This window comes from Lissotriton vulgaris, chromosome 7 (assembly GCF_964263255.1).
Source record: "Lissotriton vulgaris chromosome 7, aLisVul1.2, whole genome shotgun sequence".
Taxonomy (NCBI): domain Eukaryota; kingdom Metazoa; phylum Chordata; class Amphibia; order Caudata; family Salamandridae; genus Lissotriton; species Lissotriton vulgaris.
In genome coordinates this window covers 1,106,654,095-1,106,666,650 of record NC_141695.1, presented here as the reverse complement: position 1 = coordinate 1,106,666,650, position 12,556 = coordinate 1,106,654,095, and the positions used below count along the sequence as shown (strand labels likewise).

The following is a 12,556-nucleotide window of genomic DNA, read 5'->3' as shown; positions in this document are numbered from 1 at the left end:
AAACTTTGTTTAACTTTGGAGGTGAAATTTGAATTTTGCTGAACGCTAACAATCAATGCATAATGACATATTAGGACTAACATTTGTAACTCATGAAAGAATTCAACAAGCCTAAGTATTTCTCACTCTCATTTTATTTTTAAAATGTGGCAAATTGTACAATGGGGCTTGTGTGATTGGGCACATTGCTGATGGCCAAGATGGCATATTGGCCTTTACATGAATACATACTATCCTGGATTCTCACTGGCTGTGACAAGTACTGTAATATTCCGACTAAATCCACATTTCAAGTTACGTGCTGTTCGGGAAGTTGATATTTATAAACCTGATTAAGAAATAAAGATCCCGCAAGCTACATAGTTTGCAGAAAACTTTACTTTATCAGAGCCCTGAATGCCGCTAGATATAAGGGGCCTCATTTATGAGGCCGTGCGTCACTTTTACCCCGCCGGTGCGACACTTTTTGTGACACACCAGTAGGGTAAAAAATGTGCCTTGTTGCACCATATTTACAAAGTGACGCATCTAGGTAGCTGCGTCACTTTGTAAACCCCTGCACTACATTATACCTACGCCATGTATAATGTATGCAGGGAGGGGCGTTCTGACGCAAGACAGGGTCATAAAAAGTGACGCAGTGCAATCTATGGGATTGCACTGCGCCACTTCTATGACACAAATGCGGCAATTTCTTACGCCTGCCTCACAGAAGGTGTAAGATTGACTCAGAACCTTTAACATGGTGCTTGCCCCATGTGAAAGGACACATTGCTGGAATTGCGTCACTTTTGTGACACACTCCAACAATGCGTCACTTTTGCATCATACCGATACGTCAGAAATACTGACGTATCTGTAACTCCTTGGGCCATGATGCGTCATACTGTAAATATGACGCATCATTGGTCTCGCAAGGAGGGCACAGTGAAAAGTGACGCATTGCTGTTTTCACGCAGCGATGCGTCACTTTTCATAAATGAGGCCCACAGTGATTTTCGCCCTAGTGATGCCAGCCCATCCTCAAACGGAAGACCCTGATCTTTTCACGTATTGTAAATCAAAAGGGCCTCTTTAGTTCAGACTGTCCTCTTCAAGTTATACTTGAATAATTTGTAACACATTCATTGGTCTGCTTGGATTAACCCTAAATCCTCATATGCTGGTGTTAATCAACCCGTCCATCCTATTTACTTGTTATTCCTGAATTTGTACTACTGAATTTCTTTGTTGCCTACTGTTTTTTTAATTAAATGTTTTGTAACCTGCCAATGTTTCATTGTATATTCACTTAATTATAATGAGTCACACATTATGATAGATTAGTATCAGTGTAATAGAATGCTTTAACAAATTATGTGAACCTCATCAGAAAGTTACTTCTGTGTATCACTTAAATAAGTTATACTTTCAACTCTCACTGTAGATATACCATCTTTAGGTAATATGGGATTTAATTTATTCTTAGACTTGCTGGTAGGTTTCCTAATTGTTTCTAAAAATGAGCAGCAAACTTAAAATTCAATAGGCAACATATTACTCCAAAGAGATATCATGAAAGACAACCCATCTTGGTCACAATTCTGCTGAGAAAGATTTTGCATAAAAAAACATTAGTAATCAAGTACCATGTGAGGAAATGTGTCAAATCCAGTGAAAAACCTAATGTAAGAGATCCTGAAAGTGAGACAGTCATGTTGACTTAGGCGGACGCATGTCATCCTGCAAAAAAAGTCAATGGTCTTCCTCTCCAAACCTGTGGTTCCTTCACCCCAGTTAGAGATGGGGGAGTTGCAAGGTTCCTGACAGAGGAGCGCCAGCTGGCTCCACCACGGAAAAACATTGACTCGTCAGTCATTCCACAACATGGCAGCTAGGTTAAGATGATACTCACACAACCCTATTTAGGCCATGGTGTTTCTCACTGAATTTCCTTGCCCAATTTCATGCAGGGCATGCCACATAGATAGGGTTCTCAAAATATGGATGGCAGTCCACCACCAGGGAACGAAGGCCAGAGCCTCCCATTACATGGACTAAGGTCTTAATAATCTTCTGAGACCTTAAGCCTGAACCCATAACTTAACGATGAGAGTTACACCTTATGAATCACAGCACAAAATGTGATGAAGTACAGTGCTAAGCGGATGTATGACATTACAACGCATGCTTTTACCACGCATGCCTTCACAACGCAGTTTTTACAACGCATGCCTTTACAACGCATAGCGCTTAGGGGTGCTGGATAGTGAATAGTTTAATTTACTATTCCAACTCCAGTCCCCGTGGATAGTAGGGAAGGTGTTGGATAGTAAATTAAATCTATTCCCTATCCTAGAGCGCCCCCAGCGCTATGCGTTGTAATGACATTCATTGTAATAGTTGCGTCGTAAAGGCACTGCGTGGTAAAAGTTGCGTTGTAAAGGATGTTCCCCGTGCTAAGCATATAGTAATGCTTCATTCAACCTATGCACCATAATTGAGTGTTGAGTTACAGTGTCGGCCATTTTATAAAAAGATGGATGAGATATAATGGGCAGTCCTGTTTGAATTAATATTCAGTCTTAGAAACAAGCATGTATGCAGTAAAAGACAACATGTATGCTCTCGTTTACCTTTGAAGTCAGTCACACTGCTAGGATTTATTAGTCCTTGGCGTTTTGTGATGGTGACTGAGGTTGAAACTCCTGGCTCACTCAGTTTCTGGCTTGTCTCTGTAGGGAGAAAATCAATTTGCTGAAGCTGGAAACTCTCCAAACGTTTTCAAACCAAAGTCTCTGCTTGCCTACATCAATGATTTTAAATCTTTGAGATGCATATTGGCTTTTGCTCATGGCTATTGTTTTGGTAAATGTTCCTTAGCCTGGACTGGATAGGTTGCGAAGTTTAGGCAATCCTTTATTATTAAGTCATGATCTAGATAAAAGTGATTTAAAAATGTTTCACCATAAAAGTTTGTTAAGTAAAAAACATTACAGATTTTATTCAGATGAACTTAATTCGACTACAGTATTTATTTATGAAGTTCATTGTTTTATAAGCCAGAGGCTTGTGACAGGCAGCCACTTTGAAGTTCTGAACACCCTGTAGCAAGCAGGTCCTGATATGAACAGCTCCCTTCGAGGGTGATGGTCGATGAGTATACGTGAGATTTCTGATGTGAACTTAGAACGGGGAAGACTTTGGAGGGGGTTCAAAAAGGTGCTCAAAAGGGCTCTGTCCGTTTTTGGAGAGGAGTAGCCCTCGTATTTCTGATTTGGGAATTGGGGTAGAGCTTTGTTTAGGCTTGCCTTCAGTTTTCAATTGAAAGCAGCCAGGTTTAGTTGGTTTCCATCATCCAGGCAAAACGAGTCCCAAAGTAGTCCTCCCATCACCCGGATAGATCCGCCATCAGGACTCTTGTGTTGAGCCTGGCATGTGCAATCAGGTTTCCAACCCTTCTCTACCCAAATATCTGAATAACATATCCACTACTCAAATTACTTTATTTTTTACTATACTCATTTTCAACACTAATCCTTTATGGGTTCCAGAGTGGCGTGCTACTCGCCAGAAAAGCGCTTCAACACCCATCAGGGGTAACAAGGGCTATATGAATGCAAACCTTTATGGGCTTCCTCAATAGCGTGCGTCAACAAGCGCAATATAAATACAAATCTTTTTCCTCCTCTATCCTTCTGCTATCATTCCAAATCCAAATAACTGACTAACCTATCCACCACTTAAAATGTACTTGCATGTTTCACTATACTAATGGAGATATGAAATACATATTTAAATCTAATGTGGTTAAATGTAAATTGATACTTGTATAGCGCACTACTCACCCTCAAGGGTCTCAAGGCACTTGTACGAATACCGCTGTGGACCCATCCTGGCTTTCCCTGTGAGGTGTGCACTCCTGGGCACCCCCAAGGTGGAGGCCAGGCATCCTTAGCGTTGTGGGGGCAGTTGTGAAGATTAAGCAAGCTATTGCCCATAGTTGAACTCCATGATTGAGATAGGCACCGAGGCGAGAATTATCAGAGTGGGACTCCTTGACTGGAATAGGCACCAAGGCGAGAATTATCAGGTCCGTGGAATTTTGAGCCCAAGACCCACCGAGGCGGGGAATTGAACCCTGGTCCCGGGCTAGCCCTCTGCATCAGGGTCTGCCACTCTAACCATTGAGCCACACTTCTCTGTGGTTCTGATGTAAAACAGCCCCTCATGCATATAATGGGAGTGGGGAGGATACACTCAAAGCTAATAGAAAGCCGATGATACTAAAATGCTACTGTACACCACTAAACAACAAGTTATGTCTCTGCCACTGAATAATGTAGTCTTCCGTTTTTACATTTGCCAATTTGTACTTGCTGATGAAAGAATTCCCAGCCTAGGTTTATGGAGATATCCAACATATGGAAATCAATCACATCTCGTTTCCTATCAGACGTGGGATTTCTTTACATTTTAAATTCCGCAGTAAATCTGATGTTCATCTTCAGCATCATTTTGCTTTTTTTCTGCTGAGGCACCAACCCCTAATAGCAGCTTGCGCTGCCAGAAGGTTCAGTGAATAGGTACAGCTCAGCAGCTGCCCTGCAGGTTTTTGGACTTGCATTTCAAGATGGCGTCTTCCCTTTTTCCGCTAGTCAATGCACTTATGTCATGGCAATGCAGAATAGTGAGGAGGTCACCTCTTCTCAAGTACCCGCGCACATTCCCCGCAGTGCCAGCAGCTGGCATGAGGATGCGGCCGGCCTGTTTTTCTGGACTGATGCTTGCATTTAAAACATTTTTGTTTCAAATAGATGCACCTGGGGAGCAACTACCCATGCGCCAGCAAGTTCAAAAATATTAATACATTTGAAACCAGCAAAGAAGAGTACAGTGCTGCTCCAAATATATGCAACAGACCCATAGATCCCGAAGTCACGAGTTTTTTTATTATTACGCTGATTTTTGTGTCACAGTTCAGCACAGAAATAAAGCACGCGTGGTAATTTGGTGCCAAACTGCAATACAATAGTTGCAAGCACTCTTACACTGGTGTTCCTACAGAGCGAGTAGGTATACCACAGGGAACACATTTTTTTTACATGTGAAGTCAGCTTTAGTCACACATTGGTGCTTGCATTCACATTTATTACATAAAGGCAGTTTTAAACAGGAGTACAAAGTATTGATTCTTGGCAAAAAAGCTAACATAAAACCATTGTTATATGAATGATTCATTTGTTTTTCTTTTTTTTCTCCACTTTCGGCAGGTGAGAGACCCGAACGGCCAGCAAACACAAGAGGCTTAAAGTCCCCAGTGTCAAAACTTGGCAGTCCTTTGCCTGGTTTACAGCTGCTTCCTGAGTGCACTGGGTGTGGAAATGGAATTGTGTAAGTGAAGCTTGTCCCAACATTTAAAAACATTTTGGCTAGGTTCACGCTAAATAAATATTAACATACATTACTGTGATCCAGGGCAGAGGGCTAAAACAATCAGAATTTTGTGGATTACCAAAAACGTATTTATTACCTTACCACTGAGAATGACATGCCACTCGTATTCACTCCTGCATACTCCTTAAACTGTGCTTCTAGTAAGTGCACCAGAATTCTGTCGTTGACATAAATTACATGCAGGTCGCGAGGGCAGTGCAGTCGGAAGGGAATTCTGTGCAGTAATTCCCCCCCCCCCCCCCCCCCGTCCCCTCCCTGACACAATACTCCCAAGGGCCTGATTTAAATTGTGTAATACAGTTTGTAGTTTTCCAGAGCAATGGAGTAAAATACTCCGTCGCCTTGAAAGGGTGCCCGTCCTCCCGTCCTCCACATTTAGAGATGTCCGCCAGCCCTATGGCCATCTCTAGTCTTTGGAAGGAACTGCTCACATGCCCGATCCAGTCAAACCCGACCCTTGCCCGCGAAACATTCAGCAAGCTAGATGGGTGGGATTGTGTTTTTAAAAAGCAAAAATGAATGACCCTCACACCATAGGATTTGTCTCCTGTTGGGTGGCAGGTCATAATTTTTTTTACCCTGTCTCTCACCACCAAGTATTACCTGGTGATGACAAACAGCCCCAAAAATGCATAGCGCACTCCACTCCAAATCGGGCAGATGGTAGCCCAACCACTCGCACACCTTAGGTCAGTTCCAGGGGTATGCCAGCGATGGAGAAGGCTCAGTCAATGACATACTTAAGGTCTGCCTACATCAATTCTGGCAGGTGGGCCAAGGGTTTAGCGGAGAGGGTACTCTGCGGCAGTTGTGATGATGGGGTACCCTTTCTGACAAACTCTGTATCAGGCCCCAAATTCCAAGACCTAAAATGGAGGGCTTGAATTACTGGTCAATTTCACACAAGCGGAATCCCATTTTCAGGCCATTTTATCACATCAATTCTTCCTGCTTTCAACAGAAGAGGCGACCCAGGGTGTGCATCAGCTTCAGCTGCACTCGTAGTTCCTACCCTGGGAATACATCTCCTCCTAAATTTGAACTGACCTGACGTAAAAATCGAGCAAAGAGGTTTATAATGTTCACAGATTTCACCAAAAACTACAGTAATACAGTATTTAAATAAGATGGGAGAAAAAACCTGTCATTCATTGCACATAATAGTAGTTTAAAGTAGCCACTTGTTTTGATAGTTTAATATGTTTGAAAATGTCTTTCCATCATTACAAAGGCCGGAGTTCATGAGCTATATCTCTATTTCATAAATAAGAGCCTAAATAAATAAAACCAGGGTGGGGAGTATCACGCGTCATAGGTGGTATTTACATTAACATTGGGCAATATAATTTCAGTGAGTGGGGAGTCACTGTGACCCAGCACAAGAATGTGTGACTTAACTAATTATCATTCATTTCACAGAGGTCAGACCAAGTACAATTTCTTGTGTTGTCTTTTGTGTGGAAGTTCGATGTGGTGCACCAGCCATCCTTGTGTGTGTACCAGTGAGCTTATGGAGAGTCATCATGACCCACTAGGCAGTATATAGTGCATCATATGTGCCCAGAGGGTGACTAGAGAATGTGTTTGTAATGGTAAGACACCAATAGAGAAGCACTGGTGGCAGTGGAACCATTGAGAAGCAGGAACACTGCTCTAAAAGGGGCGGAGCACAGAACCTCTGTGCTATTGAAGAGGTTGTGGCACAAGCAATGATCCGGCAGATTCCAGAGGAGACCACACATTTAATGTCTGCTTTCATAGACGACTCAGCGTGCATAAAACTGAAGTGCCTTGCTTAAACTGCCAGTGTACCTAGATGTATGATATATTACTCTCACTGACATACAAATCCTGCCCAATGTGCAAGTGGCTATAAAACAGCTTTCTTCTGCCATACTAAAGTTGTGCGATGTATGCTTCTGAAACTCTGGTGCAACTCTGCGGCTCCCCTGGTGGGCTGTCTGGGGATCCTCCCCCTCCTGCCACACAACCCCCAGGACTGAGAATAGAAGCCACACAGCCCGGACCCCCTCCTGTAAGTGCTCCACTTGTGTAGACCTGGGCATGGGAAACCCTGAATCCATTCTGATTGGAAACTGGCAGATCCATTGCCTGACACTCCAATACGGGAGTAGATTTCACTGGGGATCCCCCCCTTGGCGATGGTGGTCCCTTGCTGCAGGATCTTCCATGGGTCCTTAACGGGGGAGGTTAGCCACAACATGGTTGCTCATCTCGGACACTTGTGGCACTATTCGGGGACATCATGGGCAAGAACAAGCAGGCCCATGCCTTCCATACCATCACCCAGTACATCATGCCATGCCAGCCCACCCAAAGGATCACATGACAAATGGGGGCTACGGACAATGGGGATTCTGCAGAGGGTGATGCTGAACCCTCTAGGGCAGGACTATTGACAGCTGTACAGGGATCTTGGAAAGCTCTGAAGGTCAAGATTGAAACTGTATCCATTTATTTATTTATTTATTGCGATTTTTATATAGCGTGAACATTACCCAAAGGTGTCAGAGTGCTTTACAAAAGAACCAGTTGCGTTACATAAGGACTTTGGATTACATGAGTTACATAAGAGATATCAACAGAAAAGAATTGCAAATGTACAAGTGGAGTCAAAGGAGAAAAATTACAAATGTAAAAGTTGTAATGTCACTCAAGGAAGAGATAAAAACAGATAAACTCTAAAATCACATAGGAATGGTAGTAAGTACAAAGATCTACTATATATACTGGTGGTTAGAGTTATATATACAAGTGGAGTGAAAGGAGGGAAAAATTGCAAATGCAGAAGTTGTTAATTCACTCAATGAAGAGATACAAACAGATAAACTCTAAAATCACATCGGAATGGTAGTGAGTACAAATGAGTAATAAGGCTTGGTCCAGTATGTAATTCTCCTACGTGCTGACCTCAGAAAGGTAACAGACAGGGTCATGACCGCAGAATCTAACCTCACGGAACTGCAAGGGGAGGTAGCTGCCCTTAAGTGCCAAATGGCTCAGATGTCCACTGAGACTGCGGAGATAGAGAAGTGGGTGGAAGATGCAGAGGGCCGCTCATGTTGGAACAACGTCTGAGTACTGGGATAGCCCGAGAAATTGGAAGGGGCATCGACTGAACAATTTCTGGAAGACTGGGTGCAGACTAAGCTAAAACCCCAGGGCCTGTCAGACCTGTTTGTGAAGCTCACAGAGCTCCGGTGCTTCCCCAATGGCCCGTGGCTCCCCCAACGCCATTAATCTCTAAAATTCTTAGTTATTGTGACATGGACTGAAATCTGTGAGCGACAAGTGAGCGGGTTGCCCCCTCTTCGGCAACAGTATGATTGCCATTTATCCTGACTATACAGAGCTATTTCAAGAGCAACGCAAATCGTTTCTCAGTGTAAGGAAAAATTAAGCTTCCTCCTGATGCGATATATGCTCCTGTATCCAGCAAGGCTAAAAGCCATCTTCTAAGATGGAGCCCACCTCTTTGATAACTCAGAAGAGGTATGGGTCTGGTCTGAACTCAGGAACAATGCTGCAATGACTCAAAGCCACACTCTGACGGGATGGTTGAATGTTATTACAGTGATTGTAAGTTGATGGCAAGTGTGGGATCATGCAATGCTTCGGCCATTGGGTCATATCCATAAATGGTAACACGATTACTTGGGGTTCTGCACCTCTGCTTGACCTGTGGGTTAAATATTAGAGACATTACTAGTGACGCGTGTAAAAATTCTTGGCTGGCGGGGTTGGTAGTTGGCTGTAAGTGTTAGCTGGTCACTGTTGGATAGGCTGAGTAGCTGTGCTCGTTCGGGCACAAGCATTGGGTGGACATTGGTAGTTGAATGGTTACACTATTATTGTCCGTGAATGGGAGTTGAGAGGTTCTCATTTTTGTCCTATATTTATTTTGTTGTTCGACAGCAGATATGGAGGCCATGAATGGCATGGGTGTGGGGGCAGCATGCACCAAGATTATTAGATAATGATAATGATGCAGGGAATCTTTAGAGCTGTTACCTGAAATGTCAGGGGGTTGGGCACATATGTCAAGAGCTACAGAGTACTCATTTTCCTCAAACGCCAAAAAATCGACATTGCCTGTCTGCAGGAAATGCATCTGGATGATGCATGGCCCTCACAACTGGCGAACAAAAGGCGGGGTCCGATCTTTCACTCCTACTCTACATATGTTCAGGGCACAGTGATATTGGTGACTGCACGGGTCCCATTCTCCCTCACCGACTCGAAGGCTGATGGGGAGAGGGTATGTTTTACCACTGGGCACCTTTGACGGTCTGCCCTAAGTATACTGAATACACATGCTCTCAATAACAATAATCTACATTTTTTTACAATTTGCAAAACGTACTGGCCTTAGGACTGGAATTGCCCCTAATGTGGCTTGGAGCTCCATTTGTGTATTGGACTCCATCCTGGGCATGACACCCTCAAGAGGGATACTAAACCTAACATGACGGTTGCACTCCAGGAGATGATTCACAAGATAGGGTTGCAAGATGTGTGGCGTATCTCTCACCCCACTCAGACAGTTTATTCTTATCATTCCTGAACACACAACACCCACAAGTCCTGGTTGCTGAATTCCCTCATCTAGAAGATGCTCAGATCATGCATTTAGAGTGATTATTGTTGGGCCACTCCTGTGTTAGTTGTAAGGTAGCCTATGGGGGCAATGATCATGATCATGGAAAATCTGAGCATGCCAGTCCCACTCGGGGTGACAAATGCAAAAACACAGAGTGGGACGGGTATGCTCAGACGTAAGTCCCGTGCGCTCCATGCCACTGGAATCAAGCTATCCAGGCTGATGAGGGCTGAAAGCCCGAAACCGGTCCTTGGATGCTTGTTTCCAGTCCAGGGAGGACCTGGCTTGGCAGTTCGGGCTGGACTGTTTCCATGGGGCACAGGGTCAAGACTGATTTGCATATGGCTGAGTTCAAACTGGATTGGCATGGTGAGCAGAAAAAAGATGGATTTAGGCCCAGATCTCTGTACTGGGGTGAATGTATGACATTGTTCTGCATTCTGTCCATCACCTGTTGTTTTTGCATTTGTCACCTCGAGTGGGACGGGTATGCTCAGACGTGAGTCCTGTGCTCTCCATGCCACTGGAATCAAGCTATCCAGGCTGATGAGGGCTGAAAGCCCAAAACCGGTCCTTGGATGCTTGTTTCCAGTCCAGGGAGGACCTGGCTTGGCAGTTCGGGCTGGACTGTTCCCATAGGGCCAAGACTGATTTGCATATGGCTGGGTTCAAACTGGAATGGCATGGTGAGCAAAAAAATGATGGATTTAGGCCCAGATCTCTGTACTCGGCTGAATATATGACATTGTTCTGCATTCTGTCCATCACCTGTTGTTTTTGCATCTGAAACCATTAGGGCACAAGGCTGACCCAGCTGCATACAGACCCCTCATGATGATCAACTCAGATATGAAAGTTGTCTGTAAATTGCTTGCCACTCGGTTGACTGCACACATGCCACACTTGGTGGATGAGGACCAGTGCAGTTTCACAGCAGGCCGTAACACTGAGATGAATCTGAGGCATCTATCCCATATGCTTCATGAAACCAAACACCGGGACGGGGAAATGGCGCAGTTCGCCATTGACTTCGAGAAGGCCTTCGATACAAAAGACTGGGGCTACCTGCTCATGAGCTTCGAGCACCAGTTTCGTAGATGGTTATGCTTGCTCTATACTGAGCCGAGAGCCCGGAAGCTTGGAAATTGGGACGTGGCAAAGCTGTCCTTTTCCGCCACTCCTGTTCGCACTGGAGATGGAGCCATTAGCGATTTGGTTTCACTCTAAATATTAATACTAAAGCATATGTTACAGAGATACCTGTCACATAATTTCACTCTATGAGGACGACACGCAGCCATGCCAGTACTGCTGCAGTTATTAGAACACTTCAGGGAATCTTTCCGGGATTAGGCTCAATTGCACTAAGTCTCTGGTGTTCTCACTTGTCTCAATGGTCAGGATTCTGCTGGTCCGATAGCCTGATCTAGGCTTGCTTTGGAAGATGTCTCATTTCAGATATTTATTTAGGGATTAAGGTGGCAAACACTGTAAGACGACAACTACAGCTCAATGTTGACGGGTTTGTGGAGGGGAATAGAATTCTCCATCCTCTTCTGGAACACACAGACAGCCCATTAGTGAGAGGGGTAGGCCATCGCAAGGATGTTGTTTCTTCCAGGATAACTGTGCATGCTACAGAAATACCTTTGCTCATTCCAGCTAAGCTTTTTAGGCAGTTGGGTTTGATTCTCATATCCCTCTTTTGGGCGGGAAAACGTAGCAGAGTGGCCCTGTAATCGTTTACACAACTGTATGAATAAGGTGGGCTGCAGGTCCCTCGACTCCACCTATACTACTATGCTGCATGTCACCTACAGCATTCTGCCAGATGGCTAGACCCAGATGATAATTGGGAGAAACGCCTGCTTGCAGGCATGGTCCCGGACACATGCCTACACAGAATCCTGGTAGAGGGTATGGGTACCCCACAAGATGCCCCACACATAGTTAGCGATACGTCTGCATTGTGGCAGCTCTTCGCCTATTCAGTGCTGAAAAATGTCCCATTCCACAGAGAACTACTGATTTGGATAATAACACCCATACAACAAAGGATGGTTGATATGTCCTTTCAAGCAATGCGCAAGGGCGGGTGTGAGCTTCTTTGAGACTTGTATCCCGGAGAGACATTCATATCCTTCAAAGAGGCCTGTCTTACATTTACTCTTGCACCCGGCCACTTCATACACCATGCCCTTTGATGGCCGTTGCTTTTTTGGCGACAAAGAGGACAACACGCTCGCACGCTTTAAGGATTCTAGGGCCACGGGCAGATCCTTGGGCTTGCTACCACCTCTCGCCCCATGCAGTCTGATTTTCGCCCCTTTCCTGGCTACAGAAGGGGTGCCGCACGACGTTCCGCCAAGAGCCACAGGCCTGCACAAACTGTTCAGCCTCTGCGCGACCGGGGACATGGGACACAGAGTTGTGGGTCAGGGGAACAGCAGGCAGACCAGTTCACCAGTGCCCCCTCTGCAGCAGCCTCCAAACCTTCCT

At 44.7% G+C, this 12,556-nt stretch overlaps 1 protein-coding gene across 1 annotated transcript in view; it reads left to right on the top strand.

Moving 5' to 3' along the window:
* PDLIM4 (PDZ and LIM domain 4) overlaps positions 1-12,556 on the top strand; it is a 732,081-nt gene that overhangs the window by 684,988 nt on the left and 34,537 nt on the right. Inside the window, exon 6 of the mRNA XM_086931561.1 lies at positions 5,253-5,373. Within this exon, the coding sequence (XP_086787687.1) occupies positions 5,253-5,373 (121 nt within the window). The remainder of the gene's footprint in view (positions 1-5,252; positions 5,374-12,556) is intronic.